At 41.5% G+C, this 12857-nt stretch overlaps 1 protein-coding gene across 1 annotated transcript in view; it reads left to right on the forward strand.

Annotated features, from left to right (window-relative positions):
• alk (ALK receptor tyrosine kinase) overlaps positions 1 to 12857 on the forward strand; it is a 296482-nt gene that overhangs the window by 266055 nt on the left and 17570 nt on the right. The window contains exons 12-15 of the mRNA XM_028997359.1: positions 7021 to 7186; positions 9998 to 10145; positions 10384 to 10491; positions 11438 to 11579. Of these exons, the coding sequence (XP_028853192.1) occupies positions 7021 to 7186; positions 9998 to 10145; positions 10384 to 10491; positions 11438 to 11579 (564 nt within the window). The remainder of the gene's footprint in view (positions 1 to 7020; positions 7187 to 9997; positions 10146 to 10383; positions 10492 to 11437; positions 11580 to 12857) is intronic.

Here is a 12857-nt window from a genome sequence, read left to right on the forward strand (position 1 = left end):
GTTTTCTTCCTTTATTCCTTCACAAATGCAAATTTTAATATTATATTTTTCTAGTCTGAATAAACAGACACATATACACACACGCAGGTGTAGTTCCTTGTGTTTAGCATTCAGGAAAATAAAGTGCGCCACCTGCTGGTTCCATTCTCAACAGCACCTCCTCATATGATTTCACACTGAACATCAGCCACCACATGAAAGCCATCTGTCTGCCTGGCACAATATTGCCAAAACAAGTATGTCCTGCTGAGACATGAATTCCACACGGCCAAGGTCTTTGTACCACAGCAGATCCATTTAACTTTAGAACCTGTTAGTTGTTAAGAGGGGGCTCCAAGGTTTGGACTCTCCTGTCCAGCACGTGTTGTAGATGCTCAATGTCAAAACTCTTGAACTCTCTTTACTGAATGTTCTGAACTATTTGGTCCATTATTCTGTTAAGGAGACTGTTGCCATCAGGGAAAACCGTGACCATGAAGGAGTGTGGGTGGTCTTCAACAATCACTAAGGAGGTGGTATATAAAAAATGATCACCACCTGAGAAGAAACTGCTCAATCTCTTATGAGTCCACCTCTTAGCAGCTGCCATGGTTTATAACCAGATGGTCAATCATTATTATTCACTGCACCAGTCAGTGGTTTTGATGTTGTGGCTGATCAGTGGAAATGTTACACAAAGGCCATTCAGCCATCTTAAAATACTGCACCCTTATTTAAATGTCAGTTGTGCCATAAGGGATTCTCCTTGATCTCCCTGAAAAGTTCATCATAAACTCCTCAATATTTGGATCAGCTTTGTATTGTATTTCAGGAAGGGCAGACGCTAAACAGGCGGTTCTGATAACGGAAACTTGCGCAGGGCAAAAAAAACCGCAGATTCAGACAAGCGATTTGGTATTCAAAGACGACGCCTGGCAGGCTTTTGTCCATGCAGACGGGGAGAGTAATTGCGTTAATCAATACCTCGTACTCTTGCTCAGGATGGCACTGATGGCTTGTGACATTACGCCCACGCAACTGCAGCCCTAATAAATCTAGACGAGCATGGTATCTGTCATTCATTGTGAATTGTTAGCGGCAAAGCATCTATGTGCCTGTACAGCCCTCCACATGTTTACGGCTCGCAACAGGTTTGGTGAAATACGGGCCACATCCACGCTCTGTGTCAGTGGACAGTAAATGCTTGCAGAGAAATTACCACACATATTAAAGGAATAGTGTGGTCTTTTTCAACACTAACTTACAATTACAATTTTGCTCTTCATTTGTGGTCATGTCTAATAGGAGTGTTGAAATTAATCTCATAATTGATGCATTGCAATGACAATTCTGGTCAATGCAGTGCAGAACATAATTTATTATATCATAATGGCGCTGCTTCCTGATTTTTTTAGCAGCTGCCTGATCTAAGTACAATGAAATGAAACCAAGGCCCTCTGATCACCATACATGTTTTTATTGTGTTTTACCTCTAATGGGGCAGTGGTGGCCTAGCGGTGACATAGCGGTCAAGGAAGCAGCCCCGTAATCATAAGGCTGAAGCCATATTTTCAGAACCCAATATAACACATAGTTAATGTCAAAGCACTATATAAGATTTTCAGAAGATACAGATTCAAGCCTCCTGCTAGTATATGTCTTTAGGAGGAGGACCTAACTACCAGCACATTATTGAGTGACTTTATTTCTGTCACCCAAAAGACAAACCTTAATTATGATTTTATAATCATAGTTTAAAGTGGGAGGAGCCCCTAGGTCACTGAATACTGATTTATGGAATTTAGTTGTCACAACTACATATGGTCCTGGAAATACATTTTCTCAACAAACTATTTTTCTCAGTCTTTCAACCTGACACAATAATCTATTTTAATTGTCTTTATATATTTTGAAAATTGTGCTCTCTTTCAACATGTATGTATGTGTGTGTGTGTGTGTGTGTGTGTGTATATATATATATATAAAGATATATGTATGGAATGCTTATATATGCATGAAGGTTTTAGTGTGCTTTACCTGTGCTGGGATCCATAAAACTTGGTAGCCATATGCAACTTGTACCAAGGATGAACACATGAAATTGAAGTGAAATTGTAGTGTATACAATATGTATATATATATATATATATATCCAATTTCTACTGCCCTGTGTGCGTGCATATATATTCTTCATTTCATTTCATGAATGTCATGTTGCAGAGAAGGATGCAAATGCATGACTCCAGGGAACAGACAGGGGTTTAGGAACAAAAACAAAACTGGATCAGGAACACACATCGGTTGACAATGAGCTCACAACGACTAAACACAGAAAGCACATGGAAGACCTGGCCCAGAGTGCCAGGAAAACTTTGTGACAGTAGCTTCCCCCTACATCGCCATCTTAAAAGCAATGGAGACGGCATATCCACGACAGATCCCTGATTCCAATCCCACAAAAGGGATTAAATTCATATTTTTTCCCCAGAATTATACACATAACACCACATAATGACAATGTGAAAAAGAAGTTTACCTAAGGTTTTGGCAAATTTATTTAAAAAAAAATAAAAAAATAATTTACACAAGTATTCACATAAGTATTCACAGCATTTCCTCAATACCCTTGGCCAGTTTGGTCTGTTCCTCTTTGCTGCACCTCTCAAGCTCCATCAGGTTGTATGGGAAGCATCGGTGCACAGCCATTTTAAGATTGACACATCATTCCTGTTCACCTCCCTGACTAAGGCCCTTCTCCCCCAATCAGTCAGTTTAGGTGGCCGTCCAGCTCTAGGAAGAGTCCTGGTGGTTTTGAACTTCTGCCACTTACGGATGATGGAGGCCACTGTGCTCATTGGGACATTCAAAGCAGCAGACATTTTTTCTGTAACCTTTCCCAGATTTGTGCCTCGAGACAATCCTGTCTCGGAGGTCTACAGGCAATTCCTTTGACTTCATGCTTGGTTTGTGCTCTGACATGAACTGTCAACTGTGGAACCTTATATAGACGGTGTGTGTCTGTCCAAAAAAGTCCAATCTACTGTTTTGTCCACAGCTGGACTCCAATTAAGCTGCAGAATCATCTCAAGGATGATCAGGGGAACCAGGAGGCACCTGAGCTCAATTTTGAGCTTCTTGTCAAATGCTGTGAATACTTATGTGGATAAGAACATTAATAGATTTGCCAAAACCTCAAGTATATTTTTTCAGGTTGTCATTATGGGGAATACTTTCTGGATGCACTGTATATTCACATTGATTAGTGATCATTTTCTTGTTTTAAGGACCATTTACAAATCACACATTAATGTTGAAGAGAATTTAGAATTTGGAGAAACATTTTTGATTTCATGAGAACCTCTATCTCTCCCACTGAGTAAAGCTGCTGAAAGACACCTACAGGGACTGACCATCCCGCTTTGCCAGCAGTGGGCGGGTTATCACCGTCTTCCTCTGCACACTAATCCAAATCTTATCCCAGCCAATATTCTGAGAGTATTGGCACAGAACAAACAAGATCACACGTTAGAGTCACAGCCAAGCTTCTCCAAATGAGCGAACTTAAAAGCTGTTCAAATACCATCCCAGGTCTTGTGCCGTTTTGATGTACAAAGTGCAACACTGAAAGCAAGTCTGTCAATTTATTGCAAGGAAGTGAGGCCAAAATGCCAAATCAGCTGCCTCTGTGTCAACTGCCGAGTACACAATGAAATTATTGTCAATTTGGAAAACAAACATTGTGCCCAGGAGTCAAACATGGCATTAGGGTTGGAAGAAGCGTCACAGAGGGATGACTTCTGGCGATTATTCATACAGCTTATCTTTTTTTATGGTGAGTCACTGTAAGGGTTGCGGGATGGGGTTTGTGATGGTGTGTTCATTCAGAGCTCTCCGGTAAGATGCATCAGTGCATCGGGGGATTCTCTGGATGTTCTGGTTTTTATCGTCTTGATACTAGGATGGAGGCAATCAATACAGAGGCAGACCAGGATATGATTTTGGGGACATTGTGCCTCAACTGTGTATGGAATGGAACCTTACTGGGCCCCAAAAAATAGCTTTGAGATTCTGAAAGACACATTTTACACTACTCCACCAAGGCAAATATCTCATTTTGTGTGTTCATGAATGTGATTAATTTAAGATGTTTGGATCTCAGAAAGACAGAAAAAATACGTGTGTATTTATGCTGTAAGGTTAAAATGATCTACTTAGTGAAAGTGAAAGGAAGCTAAAATGACTGAATGAATGTTTCTTTTTTTGGTGTGTGTGAATATGTAGGCTTGTCTGTTTTATTGGACTTGTTTATGGACCTGAATCTATTAATGACATTTGGTCCAATGCTTGATGGAAAGCCTGCATAGATCTTTCTACACTAAAACAATGTTGTGGGTCATGGAGCGGAGATGCATGTACGTGATGCCATGTCTGTCTACCCCTTATTGTCTACTGTCTACCCAGCATATTTGGAGAAAACAAGGCACAAACATATAAAATTTCTGACTGGCTTTATTAAAGATAAAGATAAGTGTTTAAGTGAAGCGATTGTCACTTGTGATACAGAGCAGCACAGCACACGTGCACACAGTAAAAGTTGTCCTCTGCATTTAACCCATCATCCTGAGTGAGCAGTGGGCAGCCATGACAGGCGCCCGGGGAGCAGTGTGTGGGGATGGTGCTTTGCTCAGTGGCACCTCAGCGGACCGGGATTCGAACCGGCAACCTTCTGATTACGGGGCCGCTTCCTTAACCGCTAGGCCACCTCTGCAAGATGGCATAGCTGCTCGCATTGAGTTCAAATCCTTGATGCTTGCCTACAGGGCTGTAAATGGAATTGCGCCCTCCTACATCAACACACTACTACCTAGCTACAGTCCTGCACGCTCTCTCAGATCGGCAAATGAAAGGAGACTAAAAATTCCTTCTTCACGGGGTCTCCGATTCCAATCATCTCTGTTCTCCGTTGTTGTCCCTGGCTGGTGGAACAACCTGCCCTCCTCCACACGACTAGCCGAGACTATCACCACTTTTAAGAAGCAGGTGAAAACCCTCTTGTTCAAAAAATATTACAGACAAATCTAAAACTTACACACGCACATGCGTACACATTGCACAAACAATACAAAAATGTATAAATACATTATAATTTTTCTTCGTCTAGCACCTAACAATCTCTGAGCATGCTCCTCGCTGACAAGTTTGAGCCTTATCAGGGCTCTTAGTTTGTAAACTCAAGATTCTATAGAAATCAAACGAGAATTGCTGGTGTCTTCCTCTTGTAAGTCGCTTTGGATAAAAGCGTCTGCTAAAGTAAAGCAAAAGTAAAGTAAAGTAAAGCATGGGGTCGAACAGAAACAGGGCTGGCGACTGACAACAAGGCAGGCTAAGACTGACATAGACATGATCTATCTATGATCAACACATAGAAGAACGCAGGTAAAACTTCTGCAGGAAAGTACAGATGTGCTCGTCACGTGGACGCCAATGAGACAGAATTTAATTATGGTGTTTGTTTATGTTTATGTATAATTTCTAAAATAATGTTGCACTGTATTTAATTATGACAAGCTTTGGCTGTAGTTAAAATGTGGGTCGAATTTTTTTTTTTCACACCATTATGGCTATAATTTTGTTTGTCGTCATTATAGCAGGGTTAACCTGGTTGTAATGGCTGCGATTTGGTATAGGCCAATCATTTTCCTGCTCAAAGCAGTAGGCAATTGTGGACGTGTGACACTCATCTGAGATTATTGTGTGTGAGCGTGTGTGGGGATATGCTCGTGTGATTTGTGCCTCCATCACTATTCACTCTTATTACAGTACTTCCTCACTGCGGGGAGCACATCTTAATAAAAAAAAAAAAAAAATTGTGGGCAGATTGATAGAAGCGCGTGGGGTACGCTGGATATACCGCTTCGTCGGGTAAATGCCAGGCGCAGGGAGAGAGGAGGCGAGCGAATGGAGCTCATTTAGCCTCCCGGGGATGGGAAGGGCTCTCACATTGCACGCTGGAAAATAGTGCCTGTGTCAATCGTCTCGGGCAAGGAAATGAGATCAATGGCGGCGCGATTTGGCTTTGTGGAAGGTGGAGTTTATCCACAGAGGGGAGGATAAACACAGCCTTTTCTGGAGAGGGCTGAGCAAAACAAATCCCGGCGCAAACGCGCCCAGATGCTTTCCTCTCCATTAAGACTCCAGCGCTCGGATGAATGCTGAGACAGGCTCCTGATTGATTTCCTGCTTTAATAAGCTGTAAATGTGTAAATGTACGGGATTTATAGTTGCAGAACTGGTTGCCGTTGTAGTATGTGTCCAGACCTGATGGATGGGCTGTGGTCTTGAAGACTTTTATGGCCTCCTTTGCATAAAGAGGGAGGGGGAGGGATAAAATATCGATCATAAATCAACGGGGGCTTTCACCTCAGCCCTGTCAAACCAGCAGCAGTGATTTTTCGCCTGGTTCAGAAACTTCTGAGAGGGTCGAAGAGAAGGATTCACCAAGGTTAGCTTTAAACACAGCCGCTTTGAAACCGCTGGGGTTAGCAATTCATACAGCACGGGCATCTCTGCTGCAGTGGCCAGCCACGTGTCGACTGCAAGCTTAGCGCCCGCAGTGTCTCTCAATCCCCGAAATCTGGATTTAGAGGGCCACAGCACTGCTGCTTCCATCCGGCAGACAAGTAATCTCTCTAATTTGACTGCGAAAAGCTCTCGTCCGCACCAGTAACACAGAATTACCAGGCTAATGAGGAGTAATGTTAGTCACCATTATCCCAGACAAAGTTCCCCTGAAGTGGAACGTGGTAATGAGACGAGGCCCTGTGTGTGGTGACGGAGCGCAGGCCTTGTGGTAATCCACATTTCATTTGGATGATGTTGGAATGGAATGCAGAGCAGATCTTCAAAAATAAATGAATGAATGAATATTCTCCAATCTTATGATGCTATGAATTAAAATGACCCATTCGCCACAAATGACACAATCTCTTCTTTCTCCCCTATTCTTTCATCTTCCTCTTCATCTCTGCATGGACAACTCAGCTATGAAGTGGGTATTTCACACCTGTGGGGCCTCAGGACCAGACGGGCCAACCCCGATACAGTGCAGCAACGCATATCATTACAGCAACGTTAACGTTTCTGTGGAGACCAAAGGGCCTTTCAAAGGGATCCAGATATGGAGAGTCCCTAAAATGGGGACATACAGGTAAGTGCACATGACTACACCCACCCGGAAGCATACAGTGGTATGTCAAAGGGTCCAATAAAGAGATGTTAATAAATTGTTAATTGCTTGGTACAAAGTCCATGCATGACAGTCGATTTGATTTCAGTGTGATTTGAGAAAAAAATTTAAACTAGAGTGGACAAAAGTAGACAAAAGTAGGTGGTGGCCTACTTGAACCAGAAGACCCAGGTTCAAATCCCACTTACTACCATTGTGTCCCTGAGCAAGACACTTAACCCTAAGTTGCTCCAGGGTGACTGTCCCTGTAACTACTGATTGAAGTCGCTCTGTATAAGGGTGTCTGATAAATGCTGTAAATGTAAATTGTAGGAGTATAAGTGAATGTACAAGTTCTAGAAAATACTTATACTTAATATTTACAAGTTTGTGAAGCAACCAAGGCCAACATGGAAGCTAATGATCTCCTCTGATGGAGCCTCAAGCATAATGTCAAACAAATGATGTGATCTCCGACAATTAGTCAGTGGGTTTGGGCAGCCCCGCTTCTCAGAAAAGAAATACGATGAAGTAGGGGGCAGCTTAGCCATCATTTCACCACTTGATTACCTAAGAAATCATTCTTTCCAGCTACAGCACGTAGCCTCGGATAAAATCGACTTGGCCTGGTTCAATCAGATAATTGCCTTGCATCAAACAATGGGCCATGTGAAAACAACCTGCACTTCCAAAGTCATTTAACAAATTGCTGAGATAGTACCCAGGGTGAGCAGGTTGCTAATGGTGCTGACACGTAAGAGAAGAGGTAATTTGACGCAGACTCTGAGAACTTGTAAATCGGGAACAACTGAACGGGCAGGATGACACGGTAAACGTCCTTATTTCTTCCTTTCGCTGCGAGTGTTTGACTGAAGGATGTGGGACAGAGAGGCTGAAATGGCTGGATGGATTCTCAGACAAGATGACGAGCACACAGGGATGACCGCTCCTGCTCAATCCAGTTCCATGTTCTATATAAACTATTATATTTAATCCTATTTATCTCCAGCCCTTGTTGTTTAGGGGCAGTGGTGGCCTAGAGGTTAAGGAAGCTGCCCCATAATCAGAAGGTTGCCGATTCGAATCCCTATCCGCCGAGGTGCCACTGAGCAAAGCATTTTTACATTTACATTTACAGCATTCATAAGTAGCCCTTATCCAGAGAAGGAAAAAGTTGTGCTGGTAGGGAAAAAAGACTGGAATAATAGATGTAAAAGTCAGGTCATCTCTTGCATGCTGAAGGTGCAGGACAACCGGGTAAAACTGTGTGAAATTCTCTGAACGAAGTGGACGTGTGGACAATCACCTGCACGAATTACCTGTGATTTGCGACTCGTGCACCAGCATGCTGATGCAAACACTTTCATCTAAACAGACCTCCAGCTGCCTCAGCAGCATGAGAGGCATTTCTGCAGTGCCGAATTTATCTTTAGTCCTAAAATTGCAAAGCATCTGAGGAACCAGCTCCTGCTCAGAGTTGTTTGACCACTCAGTAAACCATTTTTAAAAATGGGTTTTTGTATAATTGATGTTGCCCCAAATGTCGGTTGTCACAGGATCAGAGGGGAAACTGGCTTTCTGCTTGACAGTCAGAGACCCCTGGGCAGCTAATGAAATCAATTTAACACAAAAAATAAACAATTACTTTACAATTACATCTGAAAAGTTCCATTAATTAGTCATTTGAGTCTACATTCTTAACTGCACTCTTGTACTATTTATGACCACATTTCACAGTTTTCCTTAAAGCAGCTTTGAAATCAAAGTATGTATCATTAAATGTGAGATCTCTTCAAATTTCAATAAATCAACTACTTCTTTGAAGTTTGCAGGGAAATTGTGTACAAATGGTGTATTACCTGGTGACTGGTGCCTAAATGTACTATGTTAACCCAAAATTCTAATGAGTTCAAATTGCCCGTATCCTGACCAGAAATGCGTAATGCAGATTTGGCAACTACACATCTGTGATAAATAGATTGATTGTAATATCCGATCCTTTAGATTTTTGTCCATTCCTTTCTACTGAGGATTCTCAAAATGGGAAGCCCTTACATCCCTTAATTATTAAGTGGTGGCACAGAAGCACTTCTTTCCACTTTGGAACGGGTTCTTTGAAATCATGCCCATATAGAATATCAAGTTAAGAATGTAAATGCTCTTAGAGGGCACCACATCATGTGTTCTCCACTATAAGGGCACTTAGTAAGATATATCAAAGGAAAAACAGTCATTTCAACCAGAAGGGCAGCCTGTAGGGCACCTTTTAAGATTCTAGTGGGCACTTTATCAACATTTTTTCACCTAAAGGGCCACCAGCTGACCCCGATGTCATTAGTGACAAAAGAGGTTTAAGATATTTCTGAACATGGTTTTCAAAATGCCCCGTTAGCGAGCTACAGGTAGAAATAACAAGATCTAACACAACTGGAACATGGTGTACCTTTTTACTTCCCTGTGGGTGTCAGTACTTTCACTCATAAAGAATTGATTTACTTTCAACAATGATTCAGAAAGATTCTACGAAGAGCTTCTCAGTAGGGCGGTGTTCAGGTAGTTTGCTGTGTGGTAATTGCCTTTCTGTGTGGTGCATGTCCTTCATTCTGAATGGAGACATGGTCTGTCTGGAAATTGATTGTGTGGGATGTGGTAAGCAATCATAATACCGTGGGGGCTTTGGTCGCGAATTGACATAAAGGATTGATAGAAATATTTGAAATAGCATCAAAGCATTCATCTGATCTGCATTTATCGTGCAGTGGTTCTTGTTTGTTGGTTTCTGTGTTCTGATAGGATCTCAGCATACGGAGCAGCCGGGGGTCGTAGTGTGCTGGCAATGCAGAGGTCACATGGCGTGGCCATCACTGTAGACTTCATGCTGCAGAAGGACGAGCTGTTGTACATTCTGGTTGGACAGCAGGGGGAGGACGCATGCCCCAATGTGAGTTCATGTCCAATTCATTGCCATTGCTCCCAATTTCATGGATTTCCATTTTTATTTCCTTGGTAAATATTAGCAGTGAGCCAGAAGAGGGACTGATGTCTTCTCTTGTGTTTTTCCAGTCCTTTCCTGTTATCTTTCTAAAATGTCTTTGCACAATTAAAGTCACAAAACACAGTGATAAAGGTTGTCATGGACAACATATGCAACATTCATCATCTCTATCATCAATCTCCAGGTTAATAACTCCGCCCTCAACAATATCTGCAACGAGCAGCGAGTTCCCAACTCGACAATGATCCGAGGTGGAGGGGGTGGAGGCGGGGGAGCCACTTATGTATTTAAGGTAATCAAATGTTCATGTGCATGTTGCACAGAGGAAATCGGATGTTTCTGCCTGTTGCTATTTTGATTATTATACTTTCATCTGTCTGTTTGAAGCTTTGTTATGTAATGTATAGCATACATTAAGTTGTTGCAGGCATGTTCATAAAGGTCTGAGACAGAAGTCTAAAAAAAAGGTAGAACTGTCATCCTGCAGGGAATAACTGTAGTGATGCATTAGCCAGTAAGATGCTCAAAAGGAGATATTACAACCACGATGTTTAGATTTGCAATTGACCCCCATAACCAATACCCAACTCTTTTACTAAAGGTAACTGATTATCTGATCCTAATTCAGCACATATCGAGGGAAAAAATATCAGTTTAGGAGTATCCAGGAAGTGGGTAGAGAAGCCAGAGTACTAGATAAATAGGTACATCAAATGTCCACAAATCAGTCATTTACATGTAGATAGTTCATATATTTGCATGAGGAATTTTTAGTGTGTAGTTCAGTGTTTTGCTGAAGACTGAGTTTACAGTGTCATACTTTATGAACAAAATGGTACACGGTTAAAACTGAGCTGTGACTTATGAATGTTGACAATTTAATTCATTTTGATATGTTTTAGGTGCATGAGGATGAGGCAGACTGTATAAGTGATGTTCAGGATACTTAACACTTTGCCTAAAGTGAAACGCATTAATCAGGCAGCACATTTCAGCACCTTAGACAGTGCATTTACAAATTATGTTCCAGGAACAGGAACTAATGTGCTTTGCCTGGCATTTGAAAATGATCAAGTAGTGTTTTTAGGAAGCACTTGTGACTTGAGCATTTTTCCCCCAACAACTATTTGTCAGGCTTGCAAAGCTAAACATTCATTCATTATTTGGGTACTGTGCCCATGCGCCGCTTCATCGGAACCAGCAAATTATGTTTACACTAGTGGTTGCTATGGCTACAGGTGGCGAAGGGCGTCCACGTGCCACTCCTCATCGCGGCAGGAGGCGGGGGAAGAGGCTACAGCAGCCAATCACTGAGCCAGGATGAGCAGATGGACGTGGACCTCAGGGTCCCTTGTCGCAATGGGAGGTCGTTTGCAGCAGGTACGCCTTCCTGTCTTTCTCTCCGCTTTCAGATCTGCACTCAGCGGTTCTTGTGGGTTCTGCCAGAGCGCTCACTGTCTGAGGTGCCGCAGTGCGGGCTGAGATCACAACTTGTGTACAACACCGTGAACGCCTGTGGGATTCTTTTACCATCTGTGTGTGTTTTTACTTCTTCTAAAGGATGCGAAAGGAATCTGCTCACGAGTCCTGAGGCTTAAAGACCAAATAGATAATCAGGGCAGATGCACACAGTTCTGTGAAATGTGCAGCAAACACCATCAACATGTGCAGAGTGTAAAACCCTGAATATAATGCTTCCTTTTTTTTAATTGCAATAATATTATTTGAAGATAATGGAAGGGGGGAGGGTTATGTATTTTTAATCATGACTTAACTTAAATAATTGAACCATTTTAATCTTTTAGATTAATTTGACACATTTCATTTGACGAACTTGGGCCACACTGGTGATTAGCTCAATTTTTATGTTGAACCCAGTACAGCATTTAATTGAGACAACCAACATTATTTGTTGCTGTCAATACCTCTGTGTCGCAAAATGGAGAGTGATGTGTCTTTCCTTTTTTAATTCCATTGGAAAAGTACAATGAGCAGAAAGGTTACAGAATGTGCAGCATCTTAACACCCATCACAGCGACCATTTTCCTTGAGGCCAGTGAGGTTGTGCCACACATGCTTTCGGAATGGTGATATGACAGTTTGTAGCTGTGAAATTAATCAGCATGGGAGATCTTAATGGGTAAATAATCCTTACTGCTGTAGCAAGGGAATAAAACAAGATTGTTCAGTTTTTTTTTTATATTTTTTTCCTCTTAATTTTCAGCTTGAACAGAAACATTAATTGAAATGTAGCAATTGCATACATCCATTAGTCTTCTGGTTCTAAAACCTTGCTTGGTTGTCAATTCGTATTTATAAAAATGAATGAAAATAATTACACACTATTTTAGTATTGATATAAGAGTGGAAAAAACATGAAACGGGAACATTCATTGATGAACCACCAAACTGAAGAACAGAGCAATACGCTATTTTATGTTTATAATATAAATGAATAATATATTTTGTCAGATGCATAAAATTCATTACACAGATCATAAAGAATACATTTCATTACTGTTTTGATCTTTTTGATGTAATATGTGATATTGTATATTTCTGTAATGATTTGTTACTAGCCAAAAGTTAAATCCCAATTACAGTTTGAATTTGAAGAGTTATTGTGATGTTTTGTGTCAGGAGGAGACACAGGTGCAT

The sequence above is a fragment of the Denticeps clupeoides genome, chromosome 1, assembly GCF_900700375.1.
Source record: "Denticeps clupeoides chromosome 1, fDenClu1.1, whole genome shotgun sequence".
Classification (NCBI taxonomy): domain Eukaryota; kingdom Metazoa; phylum Chordata; class Actinopteri; order Clupeiformes; family Denticipitidae; genus Denticeps; species Denticeps clupeoides.